At 42.2% G+C, this 17110-nt stretch overlaps 1 protein-coding gene across 1 annotated transcript in view; it reads left to right on the forward strand.

Moving 5' to 3' along the window:
• Positions 1-9347: 9347 nt before the first annotated feature.
• Positions 9348-17110, forward strand: part of si:ch1073-358c10.1 (mitochondrial peptide methionine sulfoxide reductase) — a 35201-nt gene continuing 27438 nt past the window's right edge. The window contains exons 1-3 of the mRNA XM_046063582.1: positions 9348-9577; positions 16146-16214; positions 16387-16506. Coding sequence (XP_045919538.1) covers positions 9505-9577; positions 16146-16214; positions 16387-16506 — 262 coding nt within the window. The 5' untranslated portion in view covers positions 9348-9504. The remainder of the gene's footprint in view (positions 9578-16145; positions 16215-16386; positions 16507-17110) is intronic.

Genomic DNA, 17110 nt, shown 5'->3' on the forward strand with positions numbered 1-17110 from the left:
CACAGAAATGTCCCCTACATGTCGGTCAAACTAATTAACATAAATCAATTTTTTTATTGTTGCATCACTTCCTGTTTATTCCAGGAGAAAATCCATTTTATTATTTGCAATTCACAACCTATCATCAGAATTGATTTTTTTGTAAAACACTACTTAGAATTTTTATTGAAAGCTTCTTCTTTTTTTTTTTCTCAACAAAAAACAACATCTCCCGAGTTTTCAGCAATGACACACAAATTCTGGCCTAGAGGAAGGTGAACCTGAAGACAAATGAAGACGTCTCTGAGCGCATGCACTATGTGCTCAGCACTGCATAGCTTGCTAAAACATAGCATTTAGCGCTGTAGGTCATTAGAGAAAACCGAGGTATATGGCCTTCATGCACTTGCAAATCATACAGCTCTGATGCTCGGTGATGACTGGATTTAAACAGGATCAGGAGGAAGTCGGAAAGCTTACGAGTGTGTGGGTGTCTGTGCAGGGGAATACTTGTATTTATAGTACGTTTTGTGGATTTTTGGAATTTACTCCGATACACACAGCTCAACTGTATGTGTGTGTGTGTGTGTGTGTGTGTGTGTGTGTGTGTGTGTGTGTGTGTGTGTGTGTTTAGTGGTGTCAGGTGTTGTAGCTGGGTGGTTCATTGACAACTGATCAATGCTGCTGACACACTGTATCAGATGTGCTGATATGGGCCAGTGACCGTAATATCAGTTTCAGTTTCTCTAGAGTGGGCAATGATGAGTGTGTGTGTGTGTGTGTGTGTGTGTGTGTGTGGTTTATTAAAAAAAGTTTTAAAACAGTATACATTTGTCAGCAATTAGACATTTTTATTCAATTCCACTCTGACCAAGCAGTTTTTGAATGAGCCATAACCGCTTGTAACTTTCCTTCCAGGTCAAACCTATGCACGCACAATCACTCCCACACACACACACTATCTGATCTGTGTTCCCAAAAACCTTCCCTTTTTGCTGCTGCCTCTGCATACACCATGCCCCAGTTCCCCACCCCCATCCCTTTTTGTCAAATAAATTGCTATGTGACCTACTTCCAATTTTGCACCATTTCTGTCATGTTCAGATATTACTGTTTGAACATGAGTGATTTGCTTTGGGGCATACAGTATCAAAGAAAACACGGTGTATATTATACGGGGCATAGTGTACTGTAAAGTGTAATGAATGAAATGTGTATTTTTTTAAATGGAAACGTTAACATCAGCATTGACAGTTTTTTTCCTCTGTATTATGATTTGGTGTTGTCGCTGCATGGCAGCTTCTTTTAATGTGTGGGCAGTGCGATATGAGCGTTATTTTTGGCTTTTGTTTTTAAAATTGCCCTTGTATGATTTGTAATTAAAATACATGGTTCACGTATTTTCTGATTAACACATACAATAATACTCATAGCCCTCATAATAACAGAATGTCTTTGTGATGGTCATAGACTGGGGAAATAAGGTAAATCAATTTTGCAGCCTAGTTAAGCAGAAAACACAGTGGTAATTTTCAGTAATAAGCATGGCTAATTCATTGGACCACATTGCATTTATAACCCAGTTAAGTCTGCACTAGTTGGCATCCTGTATTCTGTTTGGACTTGAGGTGCATTTTTAAAAGCCCGTCATGATGAAGGGGATCTTATTGCACGCTGGATCCCAAATATCTCACGTGTAGGCAGATTATGCAGCAGCAACTGTTAGGAGTGCTGCAGTGACTTTTATTTTACATTGCTGTTCATTTATTTACATTTCATTTTAGGTACTACACAACTTCTTTTCTGCTTGCACATATTTTATTACAGATGATTTTTTAAATCATATTTTAGTAGCTACATTACATTTGTACATATTCATGGATAATGTTCAAGCTGATCTCCTTTTAGAAATTGCACAAGGATCAGAACATTTCTCAAAATGTCTTATATTTCATGTTCAACATTTTGAGATTCACGCTTTATTATATTTTAATAACATTATGTATGTATATCTGTGTGTTTGTACACATGTATTTTTATTTTTTTTTTTGTCTATCAGATCAAGGTTGCCTCTTGCCTTTTCCCAACCATGCAGAGATGGCATCGGAGACCACACTGACCCTGATTTATTGGGATCAGAATCCACATGACAGCAATTAATTTACATCCATTAACTACACCGCTTGCTCTCTCTTTCTTGCTCTCTGTGGACATTTTGCACTCTTGCACAATCACTTTGAACATTCTTCGTTTCGCTCCTCACTCTCCGACTTTATCCTTTCTCAGCATGTTCTGTCGCTCACTCCCCTTTAATCAGTCACTCTTGCTCTACCAGTCAATCCCACATCTCGCAGCCCATTTTGCTCAAGGTACTGGGATTCCATATTCCTAATCCATTTAGGAGACCTTCCTATCCCGTCCTACCTCTATGCATTAGGATCTGCTACATAAACGATAATGTCATCAGGTTTGTATTACATGAATGTGTGTTTTTGTTCATGCAGCGTGTGTGTGTGTGTGTGTGTTTCTCGGAGGCATAAGGAACCTCTAGCTTGCTGGGAATCATATGAGTGAACCCTATAAATAATCATTATGTTGCATGTACTTAGACTTTTCAATAAGTGAACAGACTATCTGTGTAATTGGAACAAATTAAACAGTGCTCAACAAACTGGCAGATTATGAACACGCAAGGAATTTGACATTAACATTATAAGCTCAGCATCTTGTGATCATTTCAACGGATGCTCCACGCCGTTTTCTCATTAAAGCGCCCAACTCATGCAGGTTCTCATGCTCATGGGTCTTTCTCTCTGCCCCTTACGATAAGACAGTTTATTGCTGGCCTACATCACTCGCTGCCTTGCTACCGCTCACTCTCCATTCTACCAGTTTCTGTCTGCCAAGTGCTTAATGCTGTCTTTTCAACTCAAGAAAGGAGACGTTGCTTGAGGGAGAATTTGCCATTTATTTCCGGAGACAAAAAAATGAAAAGGGGCTTAAGCACTTTGTATCTTTTCCCCTTTTTGTCTTCATTCTCTAGGCATCTTTGCTCTCTGCACCATTGTGGAGTATCTTCATCCAGCGCAGGCCTCCGTGCCTTCACTCTGTCCTCGGGGTGAGAAGACCAGGAGAGCTCAGCGGGCTAAATGCACGGGGGGTTGGGTGATTTGGACAGCAGAGTGGAGGATGAAATCTCTAGACTCTCATCTAAATCCCTTGTTCATGTGAACTGAGCAAGTACTCTCAAACCATCATGGACATGCACAAAGATGAGCACGTACACCACTACACCATTGCATGCACACACTTACGGCTAGTACTCGTACTTTATACACACTTGCTAAGTATAGTCATGTATTACCACATGCCTATATGCACACATGTACAAATAAGCATTTCATGTTAGCATAGTGCACGTGCTTGCCTAATTCCAAATTTATTCTAAAGAGAAAGACAATGCAAAAATCCTTTGCTCATGTCTCTTAACCAACATAGCTTGGGGACAGGTTCCACCAGTATCTGTTTAAGGATTGGCTGAGAATGTGGTGCGGGAGGAAAAGTTGCAGTTGGCAGCAGGAAGAAAGACACTGCAAGGGGAGCGGGTGTTCACAATAAAGGATTTTAAACCAAAGCCTCTTTGGTAAAGAGGAGGGAGGGAAGGAGGAAAGAATGGGGCTGTGGGGGTGGTGGATAGATACAGGATGACACAAGGTCCAGATTAACCCTAATCTCAGGCCTGGTGGTTTAGGTGAGGCTGAAGGACTGGAGGAAGCTATCCCATGCCAGGTGGTCATGAGGAGGTTAAAACTGAGGGGGGGTGGGGGACTCGGAGGATGAGGATGGGACAGGGTGTTGCTAGGGAAGACAGAGAGAGGAGGAAAAAGAGATGCGAGTAGAACGAAGTATTTCTGTATCTCTGCTTCCATCATGCTTTGTAAGGATAGAAATAAAAACGAAAATCCATAATGACTGAAACAGAGAAGTTGTTAGGGATCGGGGTTGGGGGGGCGAGGGGTTGCACAGCTAGCAGACCAGCAGGCACTGTGTCGATGGCTGCAGGGTGACTGGGTGGTTGGTGCATGGTGACAGTGGCACATACCCTGGTGCATGGGATTAGAGGGACAGTCAGTAATCTGCTGTTTAGGCTGTATGTAGGGCAAGAGTGGCTTAGCCCAACCACTCTTAGCACGGGTGGAGCGCCAGAGGGAGAGGAAGTGGACCGGCGTTATATAGCTGCACTCAGCTCGCTCAGATCACCTCATGTTTTCCCTCTGTTTATCAATCTCTTTCCCTCTACCTGTATCTGCATATAACGTACAATGATATCTAAAGTTCTACCTTCCGCTCTGAAATGTCTAAAAATGCAACAACTAATGTGCAAAAGAGAAAATTATTTGAGGAATTATTTTACAAATGACTTAATGGTTGGGGTGAGGAGGAACAAACTGTAGTATACGTTTGTAAAACTAGTACTGTGTGCAAAAAACTAAATATTTATGTCAAAGAGGCAGTATAAGAGGAGACTGTAGTATATTCAACAAACACACTCAATGAACACAACTGTGTACTTGCACTTAAGTGCAATTCTGAGGTATGTTTACTTTACTTGACTTTAACTGTGAATTTGTACTTCTACTCCACTACATTTCAGAGGGAAATATTTAGCTTTTTACTCCTCTGCATTCATTTGACAACTATATTGTCACTAGTTACTTTTCAGAATAGGATTTTACATGCAAAACACATCATCAGTTTATACAATATAACAGTGTATGAAGCAGTTACAACTTCTAATTATTGCTTATATGTCATTGCATCAATAATAATGATCCGATTACATAATACTAGAACACTGACATTAGCAAATCTGCATAACGAGTACATTTTGTTGCCAATACCTCTGTACTTTTATTAGAGTAAAAAAATTTGGCATTGCTACTTTTACATAACTAAGTACATTATCTAAATATGTCTACCTGCTCTTACTGTTTTAAAACATCATCAGAATTTCTGTGGAAAGATTTGGCCTGAAAACAAATGCTCCCAAAGAAAATGCAAGACATTTGACTAAATTAGACAAAATTGGGTAAGACTGTATAATTTCCCCCACAACACAACTGTATATGCAGCTAAAGTCTAGGACTCATTAATTTATTAAATTTTATTAAAGGGAAAAACATCCAACAGAGATCCAATATAAGGTCAGAGTCAGAATGGTGCAGGTAAGGGTTCCCAGTCCCAAAAAATTCATGTAGAGCAGAGCTTCTCTTCCCACTCATGATCACTATTGAAAAAGAGCTATTAAACTTAAAATCTAGTCCTTAACAATCCCTGCAGTGCTGTACAAACCCGAGCTGGAGCTCTCAAGATTTACAAAATAAGCACTGCTGCATACACCACAAACATTTTACAAAGAACCGAAATTACTGAACAAATGAAATCTAATTATTTGAACCACTGAAATGACAAATCCAAAACTCACAATAAAACTTTACGCTACACGGCTCTCATGAGAGACTACAAATTGGCAGACAATCAGAAGCAGAGGCAAATCCCGACCATGTTTAGACTCAGTGACCATCAAACGGGAAGGATACACAGAAAGACATGGCTGCGTAAACAGAAGTGCATACAGTTTGTAGTCAATGTTGAACAGGAAAGGTTGAGACAGAGATGCACTTCCTCCTTCACCGTGGAAAGTTCTCACAGTTGAAAGAGCACAGTTTACAGACATTCAAATTCATCTTTCGCGATAGAATATTTATGAACAAGAGAGCAGGTGTACATATATTATATATCAGCATTCTGATCCACCATATTATAAGGTTTGCTAGCACATGGTATACTCTTCCATGATCTAAAGATAAGACATATATCAATTTTACTAGTGCTTAAACGATTAGTCGATTAATCAATTGGTTGATCGACAGAAAATAAATCTGCAACTTTTTTGATAATTGCTTGATCTAGAAGTCAGTTTTTAAGCAAAAAGGCCAAACAAAATCATCAGTTTCAGCTTCTCAAATGTTCAATTACTTCGACTTCTCAAATTTGTTGATATACTTAGTATAAGATCGTAAACAGTTTTGGACAGTTTGTCACATAAAACAAGACTAAAGACGTCACCGTGCTTTTTCCACTATTTCCTGACATTTTATTGTCAAAATTCACTGATTAATCTAGAAGGTAATTTACATATTAACAGATAATGAAAATAATTGCAGTCCTAGTTGTCACTACTGTTATTTATATTGGACATTATTTTAGGTGCTTTGTTTGTGTTTCTTCATCACTACAATTATGTTTATTGCCATTGATTTTGTACTTCATGTCAGTAAAGGCAATTTGAAATGAGGGGAAAGGGGAGAGAGAGGATGTTACATTGCAAGGTCACCCAATATAACATATTAGGGCCTACATAGAATGTGTATTTTCTTCCCTGGAGAAAACAATAACCATCTTGGAAAGGTACTACCATGCAGTCTCCCCTCAGCCTTTCATGTCATTCAAACAAACCCCCATCTCTTCTCTCCATTTTCCAATGAGCCAAGTGATTTATGTCAAGTGAAGTCGAGCATGGGCCAGCATATGAATCAAAATTTGTCAAGTTGGCTTTTCCCACTCAGGTCTATGAATTGATATGACTTAGTTTTGAATATGAATCCCCAGAGAGTGCCACGTTGCTTTTAACTGACTGTAGTTTCAGCAGAGCAATCAAAGCCTTTGTTTTTCACACCATCCCACAATCCCACCTGCTTTGGCGAGACGATGGAGGGCCCTTTGAAAACAACGAGGCGGCATGATTTATTATTCTAATTAGGCAAAGTGAGACTTTAGCAAAGCCACAATTACACTAAATCACCAAAACAGTTTTCTGGTTGGCTGGGCTCCTGTTCTGTGCAGATGTTAATCAGAGGTAGCTATAGAGTCAAGGTGCAAACTGCTTGTGAGTCACACTATTGCTTGGTAATATCTTCCACAAACACACAAACAATCAAACTAACAAACGCTAGAGTCCTGTATTGAATTACAAATGAGCATATTGGCTTATTAAATAAAATTTTATTTTACTGTCTAAACAAGGTAAACAAACTTCTCAATCAAACAGCGTGCTTAACATGCCACCATACCCGGTTAAAATCTACTGCAGTGTTTAATTCCAGGTCATTTCATAATCTCTTTGATACTCACTCACATCTGCACATCTCTTCGCTCTCACTCACTGACAATCAAACAGCTGCAAGCTGGCATACTCACTAAATCCTCCGCTACAACACACAAATCACACACGCAAACAAATATGCAGTCACCCGCCACACGCACGCACATACACTACATACACAAGTGCCCATTACAGAGCACGCGCACAATGGTGCACACAAGCTCTTAAACAGATATGCCTACATGCACCCAAGTGCAAACACTTGCATTCAAAAAGCATACACACACACACACACACACACACACTTCTACTACGCTACTCAAAATGCTGCCGCATTTATGCAAGAAACTGGTTTTATTCACTGCAGATATTCTTCTGAAATAAAAGTAGATCTTTCCTCCATCACAGCATACAGCAGAGACTCAGGAAAATACAAAATGTATTGATCATTTGTTAGAGGAATACACTCACAGAAGCATGCACAGGGAGGAAATTAACACACACTGTGGGCTCTCTGTATGGGGTTCTCATCACCTTTTTCCCCCCTCCTCCCCTCTCCTCTTCCTGCATCCTCACACCCCCCCAAAACACCCCAATCATCCTGCATCAACAGGCATGTGAACCCAGTGCTCAGTTCATCTCTTTCTCTCTCCCTCACTTTCTCTCTCTCTCTCTCTCTCTCTCTCTCTCTCTCTCTGCCTGCTCTATTTTCATCTGTGTGCTTCCACTCTTCTAGCTTTCGGGTAATTACCTGGCATTTGCATTGCAAAGTCCCCTGTGCCGCCCTCAGCTCCTCCGCAGGTGATTGAGCTTCATTTCCCCGGCAGATGAGAGAGGGAGAAAGGGGAAGAGAGAGGAAGAGAAAGAGGAAAGGGGAATTGCAGCAGGGTGTGATGTTATTCTGGCTTGCAGGATATAGGAACAATGCCCTGGATTCTTTGTAACTGGTATGATGGCTGGTTCAGAGCAAGAACAAAAATGCCAGTGACTCTAAATACCTTTTTTAAAAATATTATTTTGGGGGCATTTTGCCTTTATTTGATAGGTTACAGTAGAGAATCAGAGAGCAACAGTCCTGAACCCAAATATGTTCAGTTTACAATGATATAAAACAGACAAATGCTGCAAATCCTCACACTAAGGAAGGTGGAACCAGAGAAAGTTTGGAAATTTTACTTGAAATATGACCAAATTGTTGCTGAATCACTAATCACTAATTAGTCGATCACTAATCATTTCAGCTCAACACGTCTTTGATTTTAACAGAATGTTAATCATGTCCAGCTTTGGATGACTGATGCACATTCTGGACGTCAACATTCAGTTTTGCATGGTTGTCCAGGTGACTGATGACTTGCTTGAAGACTTTTGACAACAATCTGCAACCTCCTGCAGGACTAAACTGCAGCGCATGTGGTGGTGTCTTCGGAGCTTTCTGCCTTTGTTTTTTCCTAAACATAACAAAGTAGTTTTGGTGCCTAAACCTAACCAAGAAGTGAGGCTTTCTGGCAAAAGCAGAAAGGATTTCTGACACAAAGCCCTGAGGGCAATGTTCTCCCGCGTAAAACTACAGCAAGCATGCAGTAGTGTGTTTGTTTGTTTTTTTACCTCAATGTTGTCGCCTTAAGAATACCATCAACTGACCAGGTATCTTGAAGACAAATAATATTATTTATTAAAGTGATGAAGGTTTTATGACTTTGGCTACATCAACAGATGCGAACCAACCAACCTGAACATCACCAGAAAATAGAGAGCGTCTCCAAACCTGATAAATGTTTGTGCCGTTTTTTTAACATTTGAATAATACATGCAGTGCTTGAGCCACTTTGTAGGCTATTACCAGTGGACTCTTTAAGCTGTTACTCATCAGGATTAACCCAGAATAGGCATGTAAAATGAACCACAAAAGGAGAGCTACTCTACCATACATCCATACTCCAACTTGATCTACCAGAAGCACCTCCCACAGAATGAGAGCTGATAATTGGCGCGAGCTCATTTGCATGCAGAACGGCTTGGATATTTATTTAAATTTAATTTCGTTCCCGCACACGGTGCGCTGTAGGCTTTTGTGCCAAAGTCATATTAACCCCTTGATTAGTTAATATGCTGTGCACGACGTTGCCCACGCACGATGAATATTCATATTGATGGCGTTTTCGCCGCCGTCCCTCCATCCCTCCCTCCCTCCCTCCCTCTCCCGTCCTCACCGAAAATGTAGCAGTGTGGCGTTATTGAGGCATCCCGGAAGACTCTGCCATTTTCATAGGTGTTCTCCCAAACACATAACACATAGTCTTACTCATTCTTGTTTCCTCCTTCTAGTTTTTGTGTCGCTGATCGCTGCCGCGGACTCAATGGCACATAAGACTGAGCTGCCAAGCAGAGACCGCGCTCTGAAAGGAAGAGAGGAGAAAATGGTCGTGGCAGGTAAATAACACAGGCTGACAAGTTGTATCCAACATCATGGAGTTGGCACGGGCTGAAACTGCAAATTTCCCCATGTGCTTGAAATAGGATACGTGCCACAGAAAAATAAATAAATAAAAACGACAGAAAATTGCCTCATGTCGTTTCCTTCAGATAAGGAAAGGAAAGGAAATATGATATAGGCCTACCACAGACATTACAATGACAGCTAGACAGTAGGCTACTGTTACAGCACTTTCTTCCAAGAGTGTGTTGGATGTTAGGCCTACGGGATGTGGTAGGCCTAACTAGGGCTGAACAATTAATCGAAATTTTATAGAAATCCCAATATGACATAGGCTACTGCAAATCGCAGACCCATCCTGACCCACACTCATATTCTACAGGCTTAAGAAAACATCTTTGTTTGGTACAAATACTCAAAAATCACGCCATAATTAGCCTTGTTGTTTTTCAATGAAAATGGGAATAATGATGTAAAAAAAAATGACCATTCTATTATGGCAAATCATAGATAATTGATAGATAGACAGATATTTTGTTCAGCCCTACTGTATGGCAAAATTTAGGCATCTACTTTTGCATCCTCAGCAAAGAGTAGGTCTGTTTGTTAGAATTTGAGCTGGATATATAGTCTATTTTACCAAAGTTTAGTAACATATTTAGTTTTTCCATTCTGCAGAAAAGACAGTTGACAAAAGGGTCGAAACTTTTTTCCAAGTGTGTGTCTGGTGTTTAAAATGTCTTTTACTAGGGAGTCCTTGATGTGTGAAAATTGAGAACCTTTGGCCAGCATTTATCTTGACACAACTCTCTGTTGGAAATGTCAAGGGGTGAGAGGCATGATTTCGTGCTGTCTGAAATGAAAAACACAGGATATTTCTGTTATTTCAAAAAAATTTTTTAGAATTAACAAACCTGTTGTAGGTTCACAAAGCAAAGCTACCTTTTATGCTGACTTGACTCATTATGTAGAAAAGTCAGTGGATTAGGTACACTGACTCTGAGGCACTTATTTGGATTTGCAGTTATTATATTCCTTGTGCTATTAAAAGTTACTATTACAACTAAAATTTTATAGTATTACCAGACTTTAAATTAGGTATCATACACTTTTTTGATTCTTAGCAGAACATTTTCATGTGTTTCATCCACAGAGATTTCTCCCTTTGGGTTATGGCCACGTTTTAGCCTATTTGGTGTGTTATGATTTAGTTATTGGGCAGTAATGAAATCTTTGAGACACCCAGAAAATCTGAAGCAGCAGCAAAAGCCTTTTGGGACGTGTGGTGGGATTGTTTCAAATACTTGATGAAGAAATCAGGTTAAAACAAGTCTGTATGGATGAAGTTCTCAGCACTGTCAGAGACATCAACGCATTCTCATCTTAATGTGTCATAATTGACGTTTTCAGACAGCATGACAAAGCATAAGGATTTTACGCTAAAGGTACCCTTCAGTGTCTGTATGAAACACCCCCGTTTGCTACATTGCAGCAACGGTCAACATGCATAAAGTCAGTGACTTAGGTTTAGGTACTAACATTTCTGATGGTTATAGTAAGGGTTGGTGGTTCGGGGGGCTGTAAAAACCTTTATCACGAACGTAGCTAGCTAGCTACCGCTAGCTAACTAGCACTTCCGGTCTATACAGGACGCCCCAGAGCATCTCATAGAGACGCTTCCGGCAGCGTTTCTATGAGACACAGATGCTAAAGGATACCTATACCTAAAGGATACCTTTAGTGTCAAATAACCAAGTTTTGTCACTTTTTTTTAAAGCGTTTGTATTGGACACCCTGATGTTTCACTTGCTTTTTTATTGGTTTCAGTGCATGTGAGGATATACTCCTTCTTTTGCTTCCTATTTATAATTTCAGCAGTACTTGTTGTGTAGTACAGAGTCAAACCTCTCCCTCTCATATCAGCCTGTTCTATCCTTTCATTCAGCTTTTCTTTTGACTATTTTGGGACAGGAGGGCTCGTAGGAGTATTCGACAGAGATAGAAGCATGATGCGGTTTGAACCTGGTCCCTGTCTTCTGACTGAGGCTTCCACAAAGTGCACTGTGGGAGCTGGGTGTTAGTGCATAGGAGGAAGCAGTGCCGCAGCGTCCAGGGGCCCATCTGGGCATTATGCGCATGAAGGCTCCACCCCGTCATAAGTTCCTGCTCCGTCTGTCGAAGCAGCTCGGAGACACCGCATGGCAGAAATCTGTTCCTCCCCTTACACCGTGGGGGGCAGCTTAGGTGGGGACGGGGTCGTTGTTGTGTGTGTATGTGTGTGTTGGAATAGCATGCTTCTGTGTTTGCTGGTGTGGGCCAGTAAGCATAAGTAATTTAGGGATTGCAAGGACGGTCTCCACATATGCCTTGTGCAGTCCCAGCCTTGTGTGTGAGTGCACACATTTGTCCTCCCACTACAATGAAGATCACTAATTTTGAAAGTTTCATCTACGCCTCCAGCCTCTTTTATAAAGAAACTCCTTGTTCCTTGTTCAGACATCCTGCGTTGCCTCCCTCGCTCCAGTCTGTATAATGTACTCTGTGACCTTGGCGAGAATGATCCAGTGGCAGATTGCTACATGGTAGGGGCACAGTAGCTATTATTTTGAGTCAGTGCAGGATAGACTGCCAATATTTCTTTCAAACAGGATGGTGGAGGTCAGCTGACCAAAATCAATCTCTGTTACATGCTTCACTATAACTCTTTAAAGCAGGTTCATGGCGAAGATGTATTATTTTTCTCTTGTTTTCCCATCCTTGCTATCTCCAGATGCCCTTGCTTTTTAGCTTTTACAGTAAACTCAGTGGGGAAGAAAATAGAATATAAGTAAATGGGGAAAGCATGCAAATTAAGTATACAAACAGTAGATAAATAAATGAGAAATCTTTTCATGGGTAGCGCTTTGACTCACTGATTAGGACCGTTGCTCATCACAAGACAGTCCTGTGTTCTGACCCAACCTAAAACAGGGAGTTTGTGTGTTCTCCCCATCTCTCCTGAAGGGTTTCCTTCATGTGTTCTGCTTTCCATCCCACATTCCGTTAAGTTAGTTGGAGACCCTTTAAACTGGAACCTGCATTTTGCCTAATGCATGCTGGGATTGACTCTCGCCCCCTGTGAAGCTGATAAGCGATATAGACAATGGACAGATTTGTTCTGGTGTATCTGCAGAGGGAAAGTGTAAAGGTACATTTATTTTATATGTGTTGATCAGGTGGATTCCATCCACTTCCTTTCCTCGTCAGATCGGCGTGTGAGTCAGAAAGATATTTGAGCAGGCCCCAACAGGATGTGCCTCCATCTTGCTGGAAGGAGATAGTAGAGCCAGTGTCTTAGTAGGTAGTCTTCTCCATAGCAACTGTTTCCGTTTCTATGTATGGAATGCATGCATGGATGGTTTCAAAGTTGTACTTTTAGAGTCTAGACAAGTTTTCCCACCCTGAACAGAGGCAGCCTCAAATGTATGCATGTGCCACAACACCAAGTTGGGTTGATTGTTTTAAGGCCACAGCAGCATCATTTTTCTTTACTTCTTACTGTATTTTAAAAATCGACCACCTCCCACCAGTCTTGTCGCTTTCCTCCCCTCCCCTCTTTTGCCCCACTCTTTCTCACCCCTACCCATCCTCCCATACAACAGAGGGTAGTTGGCACCAGTATAAAGTGTCAGCCTCCGACGACGACTCGTGCCTGACTTTCTGCCAACCTGTGTGAAGCTAGAAAGAGGAATAGCGAGAGGGAGGGAAGAGGAAGAGAGAGAGAGAGAGAGAGAGAGAGAGAGAGAGAGGGAAAGAGAAAGAGAGAGAGAATGGATTTTTGGAAGGAAATAAACAGAGCAGCCTGGAAATCAACCTTTCCGTTACCAGTTTTGGCACCCAGGGATAGAACCTCTCCCATGTTTCTGCATGAGGGGGCAGCAGCGCTTGGACTTCAGTTTTACGGGTGAGAAACACGGGACAACGGGTAGACTCGAAGAGTAACAAAGACTAAATACCTGCCGAAACAAGTCAAACTGGAGTTTATTATCCGCAAAGCAACAGATAGGTTGTTGTGCCCTTCACTTATGGTAATCACGATACAAGCAAAGTGGCAGGGCACCGGGTCCGATGTTTTGGTTCAGGTCCAGCCACCTACAGCCACCATGCTAAAAGCAACAAAAGGTGACCAAAGTATTCCGCTTCAGTCCCGCTGTACTGTATAGCGTGCACTGCGTTTTTCAGATATCCTCAAACAAAGGCGCACAAAAGAAATTACGCCCATATCTCATCCAAGTTGGAAAAAAATCCTTCCCCCATATTCAGCCTGTTTTCTTCCTTTTGTAAGCTCAGTCAGTCACCCTCCCTGCTTGTTTTTTGTCGTCTTCAGTTCTTTCTTTTCCTGGCGTAGTGAGGCAGCGTAGTGAGGGTATTCAGCCAGTTCTTTCTCTGTGCCTGTGTGTGTTAGGTGGGGTAATTCTGGCAGAATGGGGTGTGGGCGCTGGGCTGGCAGGGGGGAATGCTGGGCTAGGCACAGTGAAAGGAGCTTGCCTGGCACCACCTGGACCTCTGCCAGCTGCTCCATGGGAGAAATACCCACAGCAGAGGTTGGTGTGCGAGTGATTTGTGCGGCTGATTGCGTGCTTGTGTGCGTGCAGGCGGTTGTGCGCGTGTTTGTAAGAGGAGAGAGCGAGGGATGATGGGAAGGTGGTGCGAGGAAGAGAGTGTGAAGGGAAGATGGAGAGCAGCTGAGAAGACGAGAGGGCGGGGAGGTTTGGCTCACAATTGGCTTCTCTGGACAGTGCTGTGTCGGCGTGTTCTTGGCTGTCTTCATTTTTACCTCTCTCTTTTTTTGTTTGTTTATTTGTTTGCTTGTTTGTTTTCTCTGTGTTCTCTCTTGGATGAAGTGCTTGGTCTTTTTATATAGTGCCCGAAGGCATGGTGGTCTGAAAGCCAAAAGAATCCTTCACTGCCTTTCTGCTACCCTCATCTGTTGCTTCTCACTGGCTATTTACTCCTTTTATTGTTTTGGCAGAAGGCTCTCTCCTCCTCCCACTCCTCCTCCTCTATCGCACACTTGTCTCTCTCTCACTCTCTCATTTTCTCTCTCTGTCATTTGGCAACTTTAGTACTTTTTATCTCTGTGGCCAGAAACACAGGACAAGAGGGTGAGAGTGAGCAGAGGATGGAGATGAGGCAAATTCACAGAAGAAGGATGGAGATTTTTCCTGTCCTCCCACCACCTTGAGTCACCCCCGTGGACTGAGAATATTTAGCCAGCACGGTCGCTGACACAGATATACTTTGATTGCAACTAACTGTGCCGGTAAACATGACCTGGCAGTGCCAAACAATCTGCCGCTAAAAGACAGAACTGTCACACAACAGGAGGGCAGGGAGGGACTGCCTTAAGGCAGCCAGGCCTCTGTGACATTTCAGGAGTCCTTTATGCTTCTGCAATCTGTTACTGCAGAGAAAACCAAACATGTTTGTATAATAATTAAAAAGTGCCCTTTAGGTGGCACGCCAAGACAGGTGGGATCAGCTCAAGTGAAGTGGTTCTTCTTTTGCTTCCTGTACTCTTCAAAACACGTGTCAATCTCTAGGGTTGAGGCATGTTTCTTATCAATGCCTCCATACTATCTGGCTTCACAGTAATAATTCAGTCTGTAATAAACTGTAGGTAACTAATCTTCGGCCAGAGATTATCCCAGGCCTATCTGGGAAATGAACTATTATTACTGTATCAGATTAGAGATTGTTTGTATTCAGGTCAATGTCACACATCGTATTTCTGAGCGGCCAGAGAGCAATCACTCATTGAACTTAGGCACATACCAACAATGGATGCTTGCTCTAAGCTCTTAGTGTACCCGGTGGCCTGTTTATCTGTAGACTAATATTAGTGGTTGCAGTACAAACCAGCCTTGCTTAGTGGAGATTTGCACGCTAAGTCACCTCAGTCTTCTTAAACCCTAATCCTCCTCACACATCTGTGGGATACACAGACATGCATACACACACGCACACACACTTCCTTTTTAGCGCTCTTAATTCCACGCAACACAGTAGAGTGCCACCCCCCTGCCACCTCTCAGCACTCCAGTTTGTTTTACTTAGGCGGTATTTATAACATGACGAAGATTAGGACAGCACTGGGTGTGCTTGCGGGGCCCTTCCCCGCTCGTGAGGTTATACAAGTGCGTGCCCCTGAAGTGTCGTCTTTGGTTCACTTTGTGGACACCCAATGGTGCCAAGCCTAGCACTTAATACACTCACATTCAAAGATATGCAGTGGAGTAAGGGACAAGATCAGAAAATTATTGCATGATTGTGTTTAATTGTGGGTATTGAGGAGAGGGCAGCAGGGATAGAATGGCGGTCAAAGCTGTGTAATCACTTAAATGTCTTCCAGCACAAAAGCCTCTGATCCTGTGGCCTGGGTCAGTCAGCCTGTAACAAAGTGCAGACCTATCAGGCCCTAGTTGAAGCCACTAATGGGCCTCTTTACTCGCATACTGTAATTTGTACTGTTGAAATACAGTTTTATGATCTAATTTCACATTTGCACACTGTTTCCCTTCACAGACAAGCATGCAGTCAATGGGAATCCCACTGTGGAACCTTTTCCAGTAGGAATGGAGACCATCATGTTTGGTGAGAGTGCACAATCACGCATTTTTGAAATGAAAATAATCTCAATATGGAATCCTCTGTTACCACTTTGTGGTAATGACACATTTTGGTAAAACGTTGGCCTCTCTATGAATGGAATGGTAGCACAGAAGCACCAGTACTGTGTGTGTTTGCATGCTGTCTTTATGTCCAGGTATGGGCTGTTTCTGGGGAGCAGAGAGACTTTTCTGGCAGCTTTCAAGAGTCTTCTCCACACAAGTGGGCTACGCCGGCGGCTTTACACCCAACCCCAATTACCACGAGGTCTGCTCAGGTAATATACTCTGCACCTCGTGTGTATTTGCACATTTTCACAAATGCATACCTTCTACACTTTGATATGCGTTACTTGATCGTGCTCCGTCCCTGTGAGGGGGTGAAGTGGCTTGGCAGGATGTTTCTCCGTAAGATCAATCAGGGTTCAAGAGACCAAAAGAAAATGCAAAGGAAAAAGATACGGAGCTGGCAAGGGTGTTTTTAAGTACAGCGCGCTTATCCTCACGCCGCCTTCCCTTCATCTGCAGTCAACTACTCAGAATGCACTGCTCCAGATGGGCTGCACCCCCTCGTCCCCACCCCCCCATGACCTACTTGTAAGGATTGGGCTCTGTACTATGCTGTACTGCAGCGTTTTTGCCAACAGAGGTTACTGTGTATGAAGCGCCATAAATGGGCTTCTTTATCTCAGACACTGTTTTGGCGAACATGCTGTTGGAGATATAAGCTTGAATTCTGTGCATTTGATATCAAATCCCCTTGAAAATGTTTGGCTACCTGTCTATGTCCGAATTTCTTCCTTTCCATTTTTCTCATTGTGAGATTCAAATGATTAATGTAGGGCACTGATATATAATTCAAATGAAGATGTCTAGCTCTGT

Source organism: Micropterus dolomieu, linkage group LG11, assembly GCF_021292245.1.
Source record: "Micropterus dolomieu isolate WLL.071019.BEF.003 ecotype Adirondacks linkage group LG11, ASM2129224v1, whole genome shotgun sequence".
In the NCBI taxonomy this organism is placed as follows: domain Eukaryota; kingdom Metazoa; phylum Chordata; class Actinopteri; order Centrarchiformes; family Centrarchidae; genus Micropterus; species Micropterus dolomieu.